The 21,928-nt window shown below is 41.5% G+C and overlaps 1 protein-coding gene across 1 annotated transcript in view; it reads left to right on the forward strand.

Moving 5' to 3' along the window:
* The first annotated feature begins 3,116 nt into the window (after positions 1–3,116).
* Positions 3,117–21,928, forward strand: part of cpne4a (copine IVa) — a 41,793-nt gene continuing 22,981 nt past the window's right edge. The window contains exons 1-4 of the mRNA XM_062028967.1: positions 3,117–3,287; positions 3,438–3,617; positions 5,175–5,246; positions 7,908–7,982. Coding sequence (XP_061884951.1) covers positions 3,117–3,287; positions 3,438–3,617; positions 5,175–5,246; positions 7,908–7,982 — 498 coding nt within the window. The remainder of the gene's footprint in view (positions 3,288–3,437; positions 3,618–5,174; positions 5,247–7,907; positions 7,983–21,928) is intronic.

Genomic DNA, 21,928 nt, shown 5'->3' on the forward strand with positions numbered 1-21,928 from the left:
AACATTGTTAAAAAGCATGTTGTTTCAACGTAGTACTTGTGTTGTAGAATATTGGTTAGGAAATGACCAAATGTCAATGGTCAAATCAACATCAGAACCCAACATTGATTAAACGTCATCAAAAAGCTTGTTGTTGCAACGTTGTATTGGTGTTGTAGGACTTTGGTTGGAAAATGACAAAAATTCAATGATCAAATCAACGTCACAACCTGACATTGAATAAATGTAGTCAAAAAGCATGTTGTTTCAACGTTGTATATGTGTTGTAGAATCTTGGTTGGGAAATGACCAAAGTTCAATGGTCAAATCAATGTCAGAACCCAACATTGTTTAAACGTCATCTAAAGGTACGTTGTTTCAATGTTGTATTTGTGTTGTAGAATTTTGGTTGGGAAATGACCAAATTTCAATGCTCAAATCAATGTCACGACCTGACATTGAACAAACGTTGTCAAAAAGCATGTTGTTTCAACATAGTATTTGAGATGTAGAATTTTAGTTAGGAAATGACCAAATTTCAATGGTCAAATCAACGTCACAACCTGACATTGAACAAACGTCGTCAAAAAGCCTGTTGTTTTATTGTTGTATTTGTGTTGTAGAATTTTGGTTGGGAAATGACCACATTTCAATGGTCAAATCAACGTCACAACCTGACATTGAATAAACATCGTCAAAAAGCATGTTTTTTCAATGTTGTATTCATGTTGTATAATTTTGGTTGGGAAATGACCAAATTTTAAGGGTCAAATCAACGTCACAACCTGACATTGAACAAACGTCGTCAAAAAGCCTGTTGTTTCATTGTTGTATTTGTGTTGTAGAATTTTGGTTGGGAAATGACCACATTTCAATGGTCAAATCAACGTCACAACCTGACAGTGAACAAACGTTGTCAAAAAAGCATGTTGTTTCAACATAGTATTTGAGTTGTAGAATATTGGTTGGGAAATAACTAAATTTCAATGTTTAAATCAACGTCACAACCTAACATTGAATAAACATCGTCAAAAATCCTGTTGTTTCATTGTTGTATTTGTGTTGTAGAATTTTGGTTGGGAAATGACCACATTTCAATGGTCAAATCAACGTCACAACCTGACATTGAACAAACGTCAAAAAACATGTTGTTTCAACATAGTATTTGAGTTGTAGAATTTTAGTTGGGAAATGACCAAATTTCAATGGTAAAATCAACGTCACAACCTGACATTGAACAAACGTAGTCAAAAAGCATGTTGTTTCAACGTAATATTTGAGTTTTAGAATTTTAGTTGGGAAATGACCAAAGTTCAATGGTAAAATCAATGGCAGAACCTAATATTGATTAAACGTCGTCAAAAGTATGTTGTTTCAACGTAGTATTTGAGTTGTAGAATTTTCGTTGGGAAATGACCAAATTTCATTAGTCAAATCAACGTCACAACCTGACATTGAATAAACATAGTCAAAAAGCATGTTGTTTCAACGTTGTATTTTTGTTGTAAAATTTTGGTTGGGAAATTACCAAATTTCATTAGTCAAATCAACATCGAAACCTGACATTGAATAAACGTCATCAAAAAGCATGTTGTTTCAACATTGTATTTGGGTTGTAGGATTTTGGTTGGGAAATAACCAAAATTCAATGGTCAAATCAAGATCAAAACCTGACATCGATTAAATGTTGTCAAAAACATGTTCCAACGAATTTGTGATGTAGAATTTTGGTTGGGAAATTACTAAAGATAGTCAAAAAGCGTGTTGTTTCAACGTCGTATTTTTGTTGTAAAATTTTGGTTGGGAAATTACTAAATTTCATTAGTCAAATCAACATCACAAGCTGACATTGAATAACCATTGTTAAAAAACATGTTGTTTCAACGTAGTATTTGTGTTGTAGAATTTTGGTTAGGAAATGACCAAATGTCAATGGTCAAATCAACATCAGAACCCAACATTGATTAAACGTCATCAAAAAGCTTGTTGTTGCAACGTTGTATTGGTGTTGTAGGATTTTGGTTGGAAAATGACAAAAATTCAATGATCAAATCAACGTCACAACCTGACATTAAATAAATGTAGTCAAAAAGCATGTTGTTTCAACGTTGTATATGTGTTGTAGAATCTTGGTTGGGAAATGACCAAAGTTCAATGGTCAAATCAATGTCAGAACCCAACATTGTTTAAACGTCGTCTAAAGGTACGTTGTTTCAATGTTGTATTTGTGTTGTCGAATTTTGGTTGGGAAATGACCACATTTCAATGGTCAAATCAACGTCACAACCTGACATTGAACAAACGTTGTCAAAAAAGCATGTTGTTTCAACATAGTATTTGAGTTGTAGAATATTGGTTGGGAAATAACTAAATTTCAATGTTTAAATCAACGTCACAACCTGACATTGAATAAACATCGTCAAAAAGGATGTTGTTTCAATGTTGTATTCGTGTTGTATAATTTTGGTTGGGAAATGACCAAATTTTAAGGGTCAAATCAACGTCACAACCTGACATTGAACAAACGTCAAAAAACATGTTGTTTCAACATAGTATTTGAGTTGTAGAATTTTGGTTGGGAAATGACCAAATTTCAATGTTTAAATCAACGTCACAACCTGACATTGAATAAACATCGTCAAAAAGCATGTTTTTTCAATGTTGTATTCATGTTGTATAATTTTGGTTGGGAAATGACCAAATTTTAAGGGTCAAATCAGCGTCACAACCTGACATTGAACGAAAGTTGTCAAAAAGCATGTTGTTTCAACGTAGTATTTGAGGTGTAGAATTTTGGTTGGGAAATGACCAAATTTCAATAGTTAAATCAACGTCACAACCTGACATTGATTAAACTTAATCAAAAAGCATGTTGTTTCAACATTGTATTAGGGTTGTAGAATTTTGGTTGGGAAATGACCAAAATTCAATGGTCAAATCAACGTCGGAACCCAACATTGATTACTGTAAACGTTGTTTCGACGTTATGTTTGAGTTGCTCAACGTCAGGACCTAATTCAACAAGTTCTCAACGTTGTTTCAATGTCTCGCTCCTGCTGGGACAGACACGGCCATGAGGTCATTTACAGTCTCATGCTTGTGTACAGACTTCCTGTCGTCCCGCCCCCCACCCCGCCATGAGTGACATCTACGAGTCGGCGGCCCACTCCTTGGGTCTGTTCGACAGTCCGTGTCTGACCAAAGTGGAGCTGCGGCTCACCTGCAAAGCCATCTCCGACCGCGACGCTCGGTCCAAGCCGGACCCGTGCATCGTCCTCAAGATGCAGTCGCACGGCCAGTGGATCGAGGTACGTCACTATGGCGACCGCCGACATCATCAAAACAGGACGGGGAAAAGCATGAAGCCAAATATGTTTAAAAGGAGATGTCTCGCCCAGTAAAGACACATTTCCCCACATTGGGGCCGGTCTTTACTCCTCGCTTAACTACATCTACAGGTGGACCGCACGGAGGTGATGCGCAGCTGCGTAAACCCCTCCTACTCCAAGGTGTTCACCCTGGACTTTTACTTTGAAGAGGTGCAGCGTCTGCGCTTTGAGCTGTACGACATCAACAGCAACTACAACGACGTGAAGGACGTTGACTTCCTGGGGGCGGTGGAGTGCACCCTGGGACAGGTGGGACAGCAGGAAGTTGGTGTGTGTGTCCTCCTGGCCATGCTAGTAACAGAAAACACGTGTGTGTGTGTGTGTGTTCTGGCAATGCTTACTTAATGGGGACATCGCTCTGTTTACACCAGAGGTGTCCAAAGTACGGCCCGGGGGCCATTTGCGGCCCGCAGGTAATTTTTTCAGGCACATTCTAAAAATGCGATTAAAAAAAAATAAAAAACATAAAAAGTGGTATAAAAGAGCAAACAGGTGAAATGTAACAAGAACATGTTGCAATTTTACTCTAATAACACAAAGCTGCCATGCAGGCTGTTTCTTTATTTAAAAAATAATAATGAATCAAAATTAATGTCATTATGAATTATTGACCTATTCACAGCTCCAATTACGTCACATTAAATATTCCACTTTGGAATATTTTTGGGGGAAAATATTTTGTGTCTGCCATATAAAAAACTAAGCTGTTTTGTTTAAAGAAGGGCCTAAAACGAACAAACAAAAAACTTAAACAACAACAAAAGTTATAATTGACGGATAGATCTGAAGTTGATTTTGAGACTATTGTGTTAAAAGTAAAAAAAAAAAGAATGATTTATTTTTTAATACTTTACTGAGCAGGACACTTTTGAATCCACAATAATTTTAGTGGGACTTTTTTTTTTTTTAAGTGTCTATTTAAGTTGCTCAAAAATAATAATGAATTAATGTTGTTATGAGTTATGCTATGAACTCCAATTATTATATAATCTCAAATATTACACTTTAAAATGTTATTGGGGGAAAATATTGCATATTTTGGGTTTTTTCCATAAAAAAACTGGGTTTTCTTTGACAAAAAGAGCATACAACTTAAATCTTGAAAAAACACTTTATATTGACAGATAGACCTAATGTTGATCTGGAGATTTAGACCTTGAATAATAATATTAATACTAAATAATGACACATTTTTAATATTTTTTTTACCTAAACCCTTTGGGGTCCCCAGGATCAAGCCTGAGTGGAGGCCTAAATGTATATTTTTTTATACATATATTGTATTGTTTTTTAAAATAAAAAATATCAAAATGGCCCCGGTTAGCCTTGATATTTCAGTGTGCGGCCCTCAGTGGAAAAAGTTTGGACACCCCTGGTTTACACAGTCACCTTTAGGTGACCTCTGACGGTATGGGGACAAAAAAAACAGGTCCCCTAAAGGGAAACCTTTTTAAATGATAGCCAGATCCATTCTGAAGACACCTAATTTGTGTGAATTATGCAAAATTATTTAAATTTGGTCCCCATGAACCATATTAACTCTTTTTCCCCAGGGTCCCCAGTAAGAATGATCAGCACATTACTTCATCAATCCAGAGATTTAAAGACGTGTATGAGCTAACTGGGCAGTGGCCATTTTACCTCATTTTTTTATGCCTCCACAAACTGTAGAAAGGGTGGTCCCCACAAGTGATGATCCAAAACTTGGTCCCCATTTCAAATAATAACCAGTATCTGTGTGTGTGTGTGTGTGTGTGTGTGTGTGTGTGTGTGTGTGTGTGTGTGTGTGTGTGTGTGTGTGTGTAGATCATCTCTCAGAGGAAGCTGTCCAAAGCTCTGCTGAGGCCAGGAGGCATCGTGGGAAAGACCATCATTACGGTGAAATATAAAACAATCCCCGGGAAAAATGACGAGTCAGCAGACTTGGAGGATTTTCATTTAGTAGAGAAAAGCAGATAACAGGCAAGACCAAAACACTACAGTCACTTCAAATGGAAACTTTCTGGATTTAAGAAACACTAAAAGAAATGAAAAGAAATCAAGAATGTAACTAATAAACAAATGTTATCTTTCTATCTTTAGCTTTGGAAATGAAAATTTACAGGGTGATTGCCTCATTTGTTTCCCCCTCCGCTTGACCTAAAAATTAAAAAAGTGACTGACGACCACAGTTAGTTTTTATGTATTTTTGCGTTTCTTAAAGCCAGAAAGTTTCCGTTTGAAATGATAATAGTTTTGTGTCATGTCTCTTATCTTTTTTGTCCTAAAAAATGAAACATGAATTCAAATTAAACATCCTCCAAGTCTGTTGATTCCATCATTTTTCCAGAGCTTTTGTATAGAAGCTTCTAGAAGGGTGTCAAAAGTGTGGCCTGGGGGGTATTTACATTGTTTTTATTGTCCACCAGCATTTTGAAAATACGAAATGAATGGATGAATAATGACTTATGTTTTTTTTTAACGTGTGTTTATTGAAATGTTTTGACACAGTGAACAGAACTACAAACCCCAAAACCAGTGAAGTTGGCACGTCGTGTAAATCGTAAATAAAAACAGAATACAATGATTTGCAAATCCTTTTCAACGTATATTCAATTGAATACACTGAAAAGACAAGATATTTAACGTTCGAACTGGTAAACTTTGTTATTTTTTGCAAATATTAGCTCATTTGGAATTTGATGCCTGCAACATGTTTAAAAAAAGCTTGCACAAGTGGCAAAAAAGACTGAGAAAGTTGAGAAATGCTCATCAAACACTTATTTGGAACATCCCACAGGTGAACAGGCTAATTGGGAACAGGTGGGTGCCATGATTGGGTATAAAAGCAGCTTCCATGAAATGCTCAGTCATTCACAAACAAGGATGGGGCGAGGGTCACCACTTTGTGAACAAATGCGTGAGCAAATTGTCGAACAGTTTAAGAACATTTCTCAACCAGCTATTGCAAGGAATTTAGGGATTTCACCATCTACGGTCCGTAATATCATCAAAAGGTTCAGAGAATCTGGAGAAACCACTGCACGTAAGCGATGATATTACGGACCTCCGAACCCTTAGGCGGTACTGCATCAAAAAGCGACATCAGTGTGTAAAGGATATCACCACATGGGCTCAGGAACACTTCAGAAAACCACTGTCAGTAACTACAGTTTGTCGCTATTTCTGTAAATGCAAGTTAAAACTCTATTATGCAAAGCAAAAGCCATTTATCAACAACACCCAGAAACGCTGCCGGCTTCGCTGGGCCCGAGCTCATCTAAGATGGACTGATACAAAGTGGAAAAGTGTTCTGTGGTCTGACGAGTCCACATTTCAAATTTTTTTTGGAAACTGTGGACGTTGTGTCCTGCGGAACAAAGAGGAAAAGAACCATCCAGATTGTTATAGGCGCAAAGTTCAAAAGCCAGCATCTGTGATGGTATGGGGGTGTATTAGTGCCCAAGACATGGGTAATTTACACATCTGTGAAGGCACCATTAATGCTGAAAGGTACATACACGTTTTGGAGCAACATATGTTGCCATCCAAGCAACGTTATCATGGACGCCCCTGCTTATTTCAGCAAGACAATGCCAAGCCACGTCTTACAACAGTTTGGCTTCATAGTAAAAGAGTGCGGGTACTAGACTGGCCTGCCTGTAGTCCACACCTGTCTCCCATTGAAAATGTGTGGCGCATTATGAAGCCTAAAATACCACAACGGAGACCCCCGGACTGTTGAACAACTTAAGCTGTACATCAAGCAAGAATGGGAAATAATTGCATCTGAAAAGCTTCAAAAATTGGTCTCCTCAGTTCCCAAACGTTTACTGAGTGTTGTTAAAAGGAAAGGCCACGTAACACAGTGGTGAACATGCCCCTGTGCCAACTTTTTTTGCAATGTGTTGCTGCCAATAAATTCTACGTTAATGATTATTTGGCCAAAAAAAATTGTTTCTCAGTTCGAACAATAAATATCTTGTCTTTGCAGTCTATTCAATTGAATATAAGTTGAAAAGAATGAGCAAATCATTGTATTCTGCTTTTATTTACGAATTACACAAGGTGCCAACTTCACTGGTTTTGGACAATACAATACAAATCAATTGTGATCCCTCTACCTCCCTAAAAAAAATAAAAAAATCAGTCCAGTAAGTACAGGCAAACATTGATATAACTGCACTTCCGAATGGCCCCAACATGGTGCAGCAATACACAAAAGCAGACAAAAGGCTCATCAATCAACCACAATTCAACCACGTCTCGACCGGGGCCAAACTCAGAATCAGTCTCCTTTACATATTTGAAGAAAGCACCTCATACTTCTTGAAATACTACAGAACAACCATTTAATGTCAGCCTAATTTTTTAATAATATTACGTTCGTTAGCTTCGTCAGCCACAGCACAGAACTGTAAAGCTCCTAAATGTACTAAGATGTTCCTGGGTTCCATCCCTCACCATTTCCCTGTCTGGCTTCCTTCCCAGTTTCGCTTGGAAATGTACATACTAGTAACAGTGTGTGTGTGTGTGTGTGTGTGTGTGTGTTTTGTTCAGATCACAGCAGAGGAGCTGACTGGGAATGACGACTACATCGAGCTTTCTTTCAGTGCCAGGAAGCTGGATGACAAGGTGCATACACACACACACACACACGGGAAAAAAAAAGAATCACACACACACACACACACACACACACACACACACACACACACACACACACACACACACACACACACACACACACACACACACACACACACACACACACACACACACACACACACACACACACACACACACACATATGAGGAGTGTCAGAAAAGTTCCAGGAGCCGTATGTATTAGCACAAAAACATGGCATACGCCCTTTTTCACGGCAAAGTCGAGCTGTGTCAAGAGTGAAATGAACGTGGAAACTTCTTGGCCGCCATACGCACATTTCTACAGGCTGTGGATATTTTGTGTACTAAATTCCCGTACAAGGCACCTGAACAGGCCAGAGTTGAAGCGCAATTTGAAGCAACAGCCGGTTTGTCTAATGCGGGGGTCGGCAACCCAAAACGTTGAAAGAGCCATATTGGACCAGAAATACAAAAAACAAATCTGTCTGGAGCCGCAAAAAAATGAAAAGCCTTATATAAGTCCTATAATGAAGGCAACACATGATGTGAGTGTCTATATTAGCTATAATAGCCTACTATCAAAATGACTATGTGTCGCAGGCTGAAGCAAATCTTCATTGACAGAAATGTAATATTTATTCTACACATTTTTACAACATTAACATCTCAGAGGGTGAGATAACCCCTGGAAAGTACTCTCTTGGAATGGCCAAAGGTATGGATGTGTGTGTCCAAGTTAAAGGAAACAGCAGGCTGTCTTCTTCTAATGGATTTATTACAATCTTTGCAAGCTGGGTAATGTTTGCTGTGGTCTGGAACAACATGGCACACAAACAACCATCAGAAATGCAGCCAATATTACATACAGATAATATGCCATGAGACATGCAAAACTAAATTATATACAAAGAGGATAAAAGTGCGCCACACTATGGTGAGTTCAAGAACCGCCGAAACTAGTAGGACAAACCCATGTTCACCAGATGCTCTCATCAGTGAAGCATACACACAAACATATTAAATAGTGGGTTTTCTAACAATTGGGAAGGTTCGTGTCATGTTTGTCCTCAAACAAAAAACATACTAAAACAAAAAAATATATTTTTCTTCCATCTTTTTCCATTTTCAATCCTTTTCTAAAAATGTTCCAGGGAGCCACTTGGGTGGCGCTAAAGAGCCGCGGGTAATCGGAGCTATTGACTGCACACACACTCTGCTCGCCATCATATGACGAATTTGTGTATGTCAACAGGAAACATTTTCATCGGATCAATGTAGAGATCGTATGTGATGCACAAATGCAGACTACAAATTGCGAAATGTGCAATTTGTGGCTTCTTGGTGAGTGCCTTAACTATATTAATACCTGTGATGCACATTATGGGCCCCCAAATTATAATGTTAGTGACCTGCTGTTTGTTCCTAGCTTAAATACTGTACATCTTACATCTGGAATTTTGCCAGTATATGTTACATACTGTATTTTAATAGTATGTAAATATTACAAATATGTTATATTTTATATTGCTATTATGGTACATTTTTAGTGTACTTTATGTCAGGTTCAAACACTGATGACATCTATTAAACGAGACAAGAAGCAAGGAATTAAACAGAGACAGAATTACATTTGGCTCAAATTGAGGAGAGACGCCTGGACACTGTACCCTTGCACAGAGTCTGGTCCTGCTTCCTCTTCGCTTTTGTCGTTCTTGGGTCAAGACAATATATTTCTGTTGATTACAATACATGAAAGAAACAGAACACCTTCATGTTGCTTCCCCCCCTTCGCAGTGGAGCTTTACAAGCCTTCTTCTTGGTAGGTTCAAAGACAGCTTTTGTCTTCTCGCCGGGAACTCATTTCAACACAAAGTATTGTGATAACTTAGATACAATTATTCTAACACTTTATACCTGCATTATCCTTTCCATCCTTACCCTTTCCATCCTTTGTAACTGAGCTACTGTGTGGAACAACTTCCCTCGTGGATGTTATGTGTACAGGGAGGAGGAGACGGCACAGACAGGGGGGACGTAGTGTAAGCTCTATTTATTAATATACTTACACTATATATATATATAAATAAAAAATAATAATATTAATAACCAAGGGAATGGATTGTGACTAAATCCAAGAGTGTATGGTGTGTGACTAAGTGTGGGAATTAAGTGTTACCGTGAGTGTCGAGCGAGAGAGGCGGAAGTCCAGTAGGGGCTGAGCAGGCTCGTGGATCCGTGAACAGGCAGGAAGTCTGCCGTCGAAGGTCCGTGTCCAGGCGGGAGGGCGAGATCCAAGAGGCAGCCAGGGAAGCACTCCACGTCCATGTCGAAATAGCTTGACTTCAAGGTCCTCATTTACAGCTTCGAGTCACGCCGACCTCATTCTCTCGGCTTCCTTTTGCTTGTTTCACCCTCTCTTCATGCTCGCTTCTATGGGCAGCAGTTCACCCGCACTCTTTTGCTACAAAGCCAAGCTGTTGTAGCACGGCATGGGATTGTCTTGCTGAAATAAGCAGGGGCGTCCATGATAACGTTGCTTGGATAGCAACATATGTTGCTCCAAAAACTGTATGTACCTTACAGCATTAATGGTGCCTTCACAGATGTGTAAGTTACCCATGCCTTGGCCACTAATACACCCCCATACCATCACAGATGCTGGCTTTTGAACTTTGCGCCTATAACAATCCGGATGTTTCTTTTCCTCTTTGATCCGGAGGACACAACATCCACAGTTTCCAAAAACAATTTGAAATGTGGACTCGTCAGACCACAGAACACTTTTACACTTTTCATCAGTCCATCTTAGATGAGCTCGGGCCCAGCGGTGTTTCTGGGTGTTGTTGATAAATGGCTTTGGCTTTGCATAGTAGAGTTTCAACTTGCACTTACAGATGTAGCGACAAACTGTATTCACTGACAGTGGCGTTCTGAAGTGTCCCTGAGCTCATGTGGTGATATCCTTTACACACGGATGTCTCTTTTTGATGTAGTACCGCTTACACGTAAGCTTAGCAGCTTACGTGCAGTGATTTCTCCAGATTCTCTGAACCTTTTGATGATATTACCAACGGTAGATGGTGAAATCCCTAAATTCCTTGCAATAGCTCATTTGCAATAGACAGTTTAATCTTGCTGGCCGGGGACGTTTTTTCCCAGTTTATTTGGGTAAGCAGTCCATGTCCATGTCGAAATAACTTGATTTCAAGGTTCACATTTACAGCTTCGAGTCACGCGGACCTCCTTCTCTCGGCTTCCTTTTGCTCCAACGTTTTCCCCCTCTCTCCATCCTCTGTATATTCAGCTTCAAAAAGAGAAGGTTGTGAATCCTCATTTCTCCAAAAATAGGGTGTGTACATAAAACATTGATGGAGAGTTTTGAGTTGTTTAAGGGGACTATGAAGGCTACAATGGTGACTACCATTACCCACATCTTTCAAGCATTTTTTGTATCATCTTTAGAATCCCCCCAAAAAAGACGTGTGTTCTTGTCTTACATAAGGATTGTGAACGATAGGCAAAGTTTCAAAAAAAGTGCAGTTTCTTCTTTGTACAAAGTGTACAAAAGCCGTGCGTTAAGCGTGAAATACTAAACCCCGCCGTTTCCCCCGGCGCATGCACTGCTGCGCTAACGTGCAACAATAAAGGGAATAGAGAACATGTTTCCACTCCAGCAAGAAGCGCCTCCAACTTATTGTCGGTGAAATGCTTCTTTTTCCTTTTGTGTCCTGACTGTGCGGAAATCGCAGGCACATGGCTAATTTGAATATGATTTAAGTATTTAAAATGGAGGGCGCAGACAGGGAGGGGCCCGGCCACTCCAACATGTGCGCTCAATTCCTGTCACGCAGTGTACTTATTCTCCATCCATCCATCCATTTTCTACCGTTTGTCCCTCTCGGGGTCGCGGGGGGGGGTGGGGGGGAGGAGCCTATCTCAACTGCTGTCGGGCGGTACACCCTGGACAAGTCGCCACCTCATCACAGGGCCAACACAGATAGACACACTCACATTCACACACTAGGGTCAGGCTTGTCACTGACAGTTTGGTTATGTTTTGGTTTTTCCTCTGTGTTTAAGTTTTATTTCCTGTCAGCGCTCTAATTTTGGTTCCTTTTCCTGCACGTCTCCCTGAGCGCTCATTTCCCTCACCTGTACCTGATTGGCAGTCTGGCACACCTAGTGGGAATTGCCAATCAGGCTACTATTTATACCAGCCTCGCCCTCCAGTCAGTGCAGAGTATTGTATGCTGTTTGCAGTCACCTAGTTCCTCGTTTGCGTCCTGGGCATGACGTTAAAGTGCATCCGGCAGTGGAGGCTCCTCTATGGGGTCTTGGGGCACTGGGAGGTTAACCCCTTTACTACTGTTACCCCAGGTGGCCCTTGGCAAAGGCCTAGTACCTGACTGCCCCCTAGCCAGGGATACGGTGAAGACCTTAACGGCGGAGCAGGCGGAAGACGGTAGATTTAAGAACTACCACAACGGCTGCGATGGCGGTAGAAGGCTGCAGCAGAAAAGGGTCCCCAGTCGTCTTGGACTCCATGCCACTGGACCCTGACCCGATTCTGTCAAGGATCGTGTGGTGACTGTCTGTGCACCAGTCTCCCCACGTTAAACTAAGTCACGCACAGGCATCCTCCATTAAGGGATACCCCCCTACCAGGAGGATCGTCACACTCGTTCGAGTGACCGCCGATGATAGTTCCTCGTTTCCTGTTTGCTTGTTCCTGTTCGCTGTTTCCAGTTTTCCTGTTTCCTGTGACCTGTCATCCTGGTTCCTGGTTCGTGTTTTCCCTGCATTTTGGACATTAAAATCATGTTTTCCTGCATCAAGCCTGCCATCTCTGCATCTTGGGGTTTGTCACCAACACTTCCTGACAACTAGGGCCAATTTAGTGTAGCCAATCAACCTATCCCCAGGTGCGCGTCTTTGGAGGTGGGAGGAAGCCGGAGTACCCACGCAGTCACGGGGAGAACATGCAAACTCCACTCGGAAAGACCCCGGGATCGAACCCAGGACCTTCGTATTATGAGGCACATGCACTGTGCCACCGTGCTGCCCTGATTCTGGAATGAAGATATTTTTTCTGGATTGTTGGATTACGGACCCTTTTTTGAAAGCTTATTTTGAAAAGCGACTCCTTTTTTTGTACGGAAATCGGATTTGCATAACGGGCTTAAAAACAGTTGATCTGTCGCTTCTCTTTTCTAATCCAAAGAGGTTCATTAGGTCTCATGCAGTTTGTTATTCTTATAGCCAGACCCGTGTGTTTACTTCTGTACCTGACGGTTTCAGCTACAACTGCTGCCTTCCTCAGAGGTTGTCACGTTGTAGCCGGAACCGCCAGTTACGGAAGTAAACACACGGGTCTGGCTATAAGAATAACAGGTAACACTTTAGTATGGTGAACACATATTCACCATTCATTAGTTGCTTGTTAACATGCAAATTAGTAACATATTGGCTCTTAATTAGTCATTATTAAGTACTTGTTAATGCCTTATTCTGCATGGCCTTATTAGGCAACCAGTAATCCATTAACTGAGAGTGTTCCCTCAATAACCTCAGAACTATTTCTTATTAGTAACCCTAACCCTAACCCTAACCCTTATATGTTTCCCTAGTGTCCAAATAACTCTAAATTAAGTATTTGTTACTTTAATAAGCAACTAATTAATGGTGAATATGTTCCCCATACTAAAGTGTTACCGAATAACAAATTACATTGCTTCTCTATTCTGCTCTGCCCCCCTCTCCTGCGCGGCGAGGTTATCAGGTAGCCGTGGATTAGTTTCCGCAGAGGAGGCCCGAGCTGTTCCAAGGGGGTGACCACACCTCTATGCATCAGTCGGTGACGTCTCTGCGCTGCCGACTCGTCTCCTGCTGACCTCAATATAGCCATTGAAATATGCAATGGAAAAAGCAACAACATATGAATCATCTGTGTATATAGAACACAGAATAAATTAAGCAGATATTAAATGTTTGAGGACTGGATTAAGGCGACATTCACTGAAATCAACCAGAACCTGACCTGCTCAGTGGCCTTGTGGTTAGAGTGTCCGCCCTGAGACTGGAAGGTCGTGAGTTCAAACCCCGGCTGAGTCATACCAAAGACTATAAAAATGGGACCTCCCTGCTTGGCACTCAGCGTCAAGGGTTGGAATTGGGGGTTGAATCACCAAAGGATTCCCGGGCGCTGCCACCACTGCTGCTCACTGCTCCCCTCACCTCCCAGGGAGTGAACATGGGGATGGGTCGAATGCAGAGAGTAATTTCCAACGATAGTCTCACACACACACTAGGTTTCCCATGTGCATCATTAAAGTTTGTCTAAGTCTAAAGTAATTTTCTTATGTGGTGACTTCAACATTGATCTCTTGAACCTTAATTAGCAAAATAACATAGAAAATGTCATAGATTTAACCTTTTAGCATGAGTTTATATCCAAAAATCACAAAGCCAAGCAGAATCACAAATCACCGTGCCACACTTATTGACCATATTTTTACTAATGATTTTTATAATAACACTACAAGAGGTCCGCTAATATCTGATATTAGTGATCGTCTACCAATTTTCACAATCTATGATGGAAGCTACAATCAAAGATTATGCACGGAGGAAAGAATGACCGCTTTAAAGGCCTACTGAAATGAATTTTTTAAATTTAAACAGGGATAGCAGATCCATTCTATGTGTCATACTTGATCATTTTGCGATATTGCCATATTTTTGCTGAAAGGGTTTAGTAGAGAACATCAACGATAAAGTTCGCAACTTTTGGTCGCTGATAAAAAAAAGCCTTGCCTGTACCGGAAGTAGCGTGACGTCACAGGTTGAAAGGCTCCTCACATTTCCCCATTGTTTACACCAGCAGCGAGAGCGATTCGGACCGAGAAAGCGACGATTACCCCATTAATTTGAGTGAGGATGAAAGATTCGTGGATGAGGAACGTGAGAGTGAAGGACTAGAGTGCAGTGCAGGACGTATCTTTTTTTCGCTCTGACCGTAACTTAGGTACAAGGGTTCATTGGATTCCACACTTTCTCCTTTTTCTATTGTGGATCACGGATTTGTATTTTAAACCACCTCGGATACTATATCCTCTTGAAAATGAGAGTCGAGAACGTGAAATGGACATTCACAGTGACTTTTATCTCCACGACAATACATCGGCGAAGCATTTTAGCTACGGAGCTAACGTGATCGACCTGTAAATACACGGTTAATGCTTTCCAGCCTGGCGAAGCTTAACAATGCTGTTGCTAACGACGCCATGGAATCTAACTTAGCTACGGGACCTCACAGAGCTATGCTAAAAACATTAGCTATCCACCTACGCCAGCCAGCTCTCATCTGCTCATCAACACCCGTGCTCACCTGCGTTCCAGCGATCGACGGCGCAACGAAGGACTTCATCCGATCATTGATGCGGTCGGCGGCTAGCGTCGGATAGCGCGTCTGCTATCCAAGTCAAAGTCCTCCTGGTTGTGTTGCTGCAGCCAGCCGCTAATACACCGATCCCACCTACAGCTTTCTTCTTTGCAGTCTTCATTGTTCATTAAACAAATTGCAAAAGATTCACCAACACAGATGTCCAGAATACTGTGGAATTTTGTGATGAAAACAGAGCTTTTTGTATTGGATACAATGGTGTCCAAATACTTCCGTTTCAACCATTGACGTCACGCGCATACGTCATCATACATAGACATTTTCAACCGGAAGTTTCGCGGGAAATTTCAAATGGCACTTTATAAGTTAACCCGGCCATATTGGCATGTGTTGCAATGTTAAGATTTCATCATTGATATATAAACTATCAGACTGCGTAGTCGGTAGTAGTGGGTTTCAGTAGGCCTTTAAAGAATGATCTTGTTAGAAACCCACAAGGCTGCGGCGGTTATGACCCCAAGGTGCAGGAAACAGGAGCACAGGCGTGCAGGTAAGAGTCTTTATCATACTCAAACAAAGAGGAGAAGTCATGCATCCGGCAAAAGGTCCTTAACATAGTCAATCCTCAAGCACTGACGAACAGGCGAGGCAGGCATAAATAGCAGCCTGATTGGCAACCGCAACCAGGTGTGCCGGGCTGCCAATCAGGGACAGGTGAGGGAAACGAGCGCTCAGGGAGACATGCAGGAAATGGAACCAAATTAAGAGCGCCGACAGGAAACAAACACCAAACAAGGAACCACCACCTGAAGTGAAGTGACAGATCGTCACAGATCTCAGAGAACAACAATTGGAGAAGGTTTCTTATTGTTCCTATTGGGTTGAGTTTGTCCTTGTCCGGATGTGGAATCAGATCCGAGGATGTCGTTGTGGTTTGTGAAGGCTTTTGAGGCATTTGTGATTAAGGGCTATATAAAGAAACTTTGATTGATTGACTCGTGGTGCGGGGCCGTGCGAAAAGTTTGAACTCTTGACAGTGGACTGGTTGATGCAGCTTTCACCATGCCCCACCAGAAGAAGCCCTCCAACGGGCGAGATCGAGGAGATCAAAAAATCACTTGGTGATAGCAGAGGCAGCTCCTCGACCTGCTAGCGGAAGTCAATCCCCTGAACGAGGAGAGCCATCTCATATCTGAGGCAGTGAGTGAACGACCTGGAGCAATGTTCCCGCGTGAATGATGTGGTCATCACTAAGCTGGAGATCAAGCCGAGATGGTACGCGGGGAACAACGGACAACGAGGACACCGCCGGAGAGCAAAATGAAGGATCAACTGAGAAACAGGTGGCAGCCAAACTAAGGGAATATATGTGGACCTGCCCTAAAGAGCAAAAGAAAAGCCCGCCATCATAACGACATTTGTGATCAGGAAAAACAAAATTGCACTCACAGGACAAGGACGTACACTGAAAGGGACACATCAATGACCAGCTAGCCAAAAAGAATGCTGACATTGTTAAAACGGCACCACACTTGGGAAATCAAGGACAAATTCATAGCACTTGGGTAATAAAGTGTAAAATATTCATTAAGTTAAATAGCTCACCGGAGGAAGCAAAAGTTTTGGTAGTGGTAAAAAAAAAAGGGAGGACTTGGACAGATACACTTGAAAATAACCTGATAAATCTCCAACTCCTCCAACTTATCCATGATAACGTTGCTTGGATGGCAACATATGTTGCTCCAAAACCTGTATGTACCTTTCAGCATTAATGGCGCCTTCACAGATGTGTAAGTTACCCATGTCTTGGGCACTAATACACCCCCATACCATCACAGATGCTGGCTTTTCAACTTTGCGCCTATAACAATCCGGATGGTTCTCTTCCTCTTTGGTCCGGAGGACACGACGTCCACAGTTTCCAAAAACAATTTGAAATGTGGACTCGTCAGACCACAGAACACTTTTCCACTTTGTATCAGTTCATCTTAGATGAGCTCAGGCCCAGCGAAGCTGACGGCGTTTCTGGGTGTTGTTGATCAACGGTTTTCACCTTGCATAGGAGAGTTTTAACTTGCACTTACAGATGTAGCGACCAACTGTAGTTACTGACAGTGGGTTTCTGAAGTGTTCCTGAGCCTATTTGGTGATATCCTTTACACACTGACGTCGCTTGTTGATGCAGTACAGCCTGAGGGATCGAAGGTCACGGGCTTAGCTGCTTACGTGCAGTGATTTCTCCAGATTCTCTGAAGCTTTTGATAATATTATCGACGGTAGATGGTGAAATCCCTAAATTCCTTGCAATAGCTCGTTTGCAATAGACAGTTTAATCTTGCTAGCCGGGGACGTTTGTTTTCCAGTTTATCCACGTTGAAATAGCTTGACTTCAAGGTCCGCATTTACAGCTTCGAGTCACGCCGACCTCCTTCTGTGGGCTTCCATTTTCTCCAACGTTTCACCCTCTCTTCGTGCTCGCTTCTATAGGCAGCAGTTCATCCTCTGTATATTCAGCTTCAAAAAGATAAGGTTGTGAATCCTCATTTCTCCAAAAATAGGGTGTGTATATAAAAATGTTGATGGAGAGTTCTGAAGTTGTTTTAGAGGACTTTGAAGGCTACAATGGTGACTACCACTACCCGCATCTTTCGAGCATTTTTTTAATCAACTTTAGAATCCTAAAAAAAAACTAGGTGTGTTCTTGTTTTACATAAGGATTGTGAACGATAGGCAAAGTTCCAAAAAAGTGCAGATCCTTCTTTGTACAATGTGTACTCATGTCCAAAAGCCGTGCGTAAAGTGTGAAATACTAAACCTCACCGTTTCCCCGGCGCTAACTTGCAACAAAAGAGGTCCAACTCCTCCAACTTATCAGTGGACAACAGGAACTGGACTGTCAAGGATAACATCATCCGACACACACCGGCAGCACTCAATCCAATATGGAATTTGAAACCTTTAGCAATATGGAATATAGCAATCTGGAATTCGAGAATGATATACCGGTAGATCAGGGGTGTCAAATTAATTTTAGATCGGGGGCCACATGGAGAAAAATCTACGCCCCTGATATAGATCCAGACATCAAATGTTTTCTCCCACATCAGGAATATTAGGTTTTTTTTATACAGACGAACAATATAATAACAGCATTAAATCCGACAACAAACTGTCATTCAGTCATTTGACCAGCAGAAGATTTTGGAACAATTTAACGATCCCTTCAAAGGGATGACTATCTCAGAGACTTGGATTGAAGATAAAAAATGGATAGGCTTTAAACTGGAAGGATAAGAACTAAACTACATCAACAGAACCAACAAGAACAGAGAAACACATGGGATGTTTATATCTTCCCGTTCAGACGAGGAATGAATCATAATCCTCATGAAGGGTCAAAAACAATCACTTACTGTACTATGTCGGCTCTCACTGGGATGCCGACTGATGGGAGGTTTATATCTTCCCGTTTAGACGAGGAATGAATCATAATCCTCACAATGGGTCAAAAAACAATCACTTACTGTACTATGTCGGCTCTCACTGGGATGCCGACTGACGGGATGTTTATATCTTCCCGTTTAGACGAGGAATGAATCATAATCCTCACGAAGGGTCAAAAACAATCACTTACTGTACTATGTCGGCTCTCACTGGGATGCCGACTGATGGGATGTTTATAGCTTCCTTTTTAGAGGAAGAATGAATCATAATCCTCACGAAGGGTCAAAAAACAATCACTTACTGTGCTATGTCGGCTCTCACTGGGATGCCGACTGATGGGATGTTTATATCTTCCCGTTCAGACGAGGAATGAATCATAATCCTCACGAAGGGTAAAAAAACAATCACTTACTGTACTATGTCGGCTCTCACTGGGATGCCGACTGATGGGATGTTTATATCTTCCCGTTTAGACGAGGAATGAATCATAATCCTCACGAAGGGTCAAAAACAATCACTTACTGTACTATGTCGGCTCTCACTGGGATGCCGACTGATGGGATGTTTATATCTTCCCGTTTAGAGGAAGAATGAATCACAATCCTCACGAAGGGTCAAAAAACAATCACTTACTGTACTATGTCGGCTCTCACTGGGATGCCGACTGATGGGATGTTTATATCTTCCCGTTCAGACGAGGAATGAATCATAATCCTCACGAAGGGTCAAAAAACAATCACTTACTGTACTATGTCAGCTCTCACTGGGATGCCGACTGATGGGATGTTTATATCTTCCCGTTTAGAGGAAGAATGAATCATAATCCTCACGAAGGGTCAAAAAACAATCACTTACTGTACTATGTCAGCTCTCACTGGGATGCCGACTGATGGGATGTTGATATCTTCCCGTTTAGACGAGGAATGAATCATAATCCTCACGAAGGGTCAAAAAACAATCACTTACTGTACTATGTCGGCTCTCACTGGGATGCCGACTGATGGGATGTTTATATCTTCCTGTTTAGATGAATAATGAATCATAATCCTCACGAAGGGTCAAAAAACAATCACTTACTGTACTATGTCGGCTCTCACTGGGATGCCGACTGATGGGATGTTTATATCTTCCCGTTTAGATGAGGAATGAATCATAATCCTCACGAAGGGTCAAAAAACAATCACTTACTGTACTATGTCGGCTCTCACTGGGATGCCGACTGATGGGATGTTGATATCTTCCCGTTTAGACGAGGAATGAATCATAATCCTCACGAAGGGTATAGAAAACAATCACTTACTGTACTATGTCGGCTCTCACTGGGATGCCGACTAATGGAATGTTTATATCTTCCCGTTTAGACGAGGAATGAATCATAATCCTCACGAAGGGTATAGAAAACAATCACTTACTGTACTATGTCGGCTCTCACTGGGATGCCGACTAATGGAATGTTTATATCTTCCCGTTTAGACGAGGAATGATTCACAATTCTCACGAAGGGTCAAAAAACAATCACTTACTGTACTATGTCGGCTCTCACTGGGATGCCGACTGATGGGATGTTTATATCTTCCTGTTTAGATGAATAATTAATCATAATCCTCACGAAGGGTAAAAAAACAATCACTTACTGTACTATGTCGGCTCTCACTGGGATGCCGACTGATGGGATGTTTATATCTTCCCGTTTAGACGAGGAATGAATCATAATCCTCACGAAGGGTCAAAGAACAATCACTTACTGTACTATGTCGGCTCTCACTGGGATGTCGACTGATGGGATGTTTATATCTTCCCGTTTAGAGGAAGAATGAATCATAATCCTCACGAAGGGTCAAAAAACAATCACTTACTGTACTATGTCAGCTCTCACTGGGATGCCGACTGATGGGATGTTGATATCTTCCCGTTTAGACGAGGAATGAATCATAATCCTCACGAAGGGTCAAAAAACAATCACTTACTGTACTATGTCGGCTCTCACTGGGATGCCGACTGATGGGATGTTTATATCTTCCCGTTTAGACGAGGAATGAATCATAATCCTCACGAAGGGTCAAAAACAATCACTTACTGTACTATGTCGGCTCTCACTGGGATGCCGACTGATGGGATGTTTATATCTTCCCGTTTAGACGAGGAATGAATCACAATCCTCACGAAGGGTCAAAAAACAATCACTTACTGTACTATGTCGGCTCTCACTGGGATGCCGACTGATGGGATGTTTATATCTTCCCGTTCAGACGAGGAATGAATCATAATCCTCACGAAGGGTCAAAAAACAATAACTTACTGTACTATGTCGGCTCTCACTGGGATGCCGACTGATGGGAGGTTTATATCTTCCCGTTTAGACGAGGAATGAATCATAATCCTCACGATGGGTCAAAAAACAATCACTTACTGTACTATGTCGGCTCTCACTGGGATGCCGACTGACGGAATGTTTATATCTTCCCGTTTAGACGAGGAATGAATCATAATCCTCACGAAGGGTATAGAAAACAATCACTTACTGTACTATGTCGGCTCTCACTGGGATGCCGACTGATGGGATGTTTATATCTTCCCGTTTAGACGAGGAATGAATCATAATCCTCACGAAGGGTCAAAAAACAATCACTTACTGTACTATGTCGGCTCTCACTGGGATGCCGACTGATGGGATGTTGATATCTTCCCGTTTAGACGAGGAATGAATCATAATCCTCACGAAGGGTATAGGAAACAATCACTTACTGTACTATGTCGGCTCTCACTGGGATGCCGACTGATGGGATGTTTATATCTTCCCGTTTAGACGAGGAATGAATCATAATCCTCACGAAGGGTCAAAAAACTATCACTTACTGTACTATGTCGGCTCTCACTGGGATGCCGACTGATGGGATGTTTATATCTTCCCGTTTAGATGAATAATTAATCATAATCCTCACGAAGGGTAAAAAAACAATCACTTACTGTACTATACTACTGTACTTACTCGCCTTAAGCTGCTGGAACTCTGGCAATAACCTGCAGTGGACTTTTTCTAACACGCCTCCTGCATAGTCTAGCAAAGCCCCCTCTGTTGGCAGGTGGTAAGACAACGCAGGGACGTT

The sequence above is a fragment of the Entelurus aequoreus genome, linkage group LG20 (genome assembly GCF_033978785.1).
Source record: "Entelurus aequoreus isolate RoL-2023_Sb linkage group LG20, RoL_Eaeq_v1.1, whole genome shotgun sequence".
Classification (NCBI taxonomy): Eukaryota; Metazoa; Chordata; class Actinopteri; order Syngnathiformes; family Syngnathidae; genus Entelurus; species Entelurus aequoreus.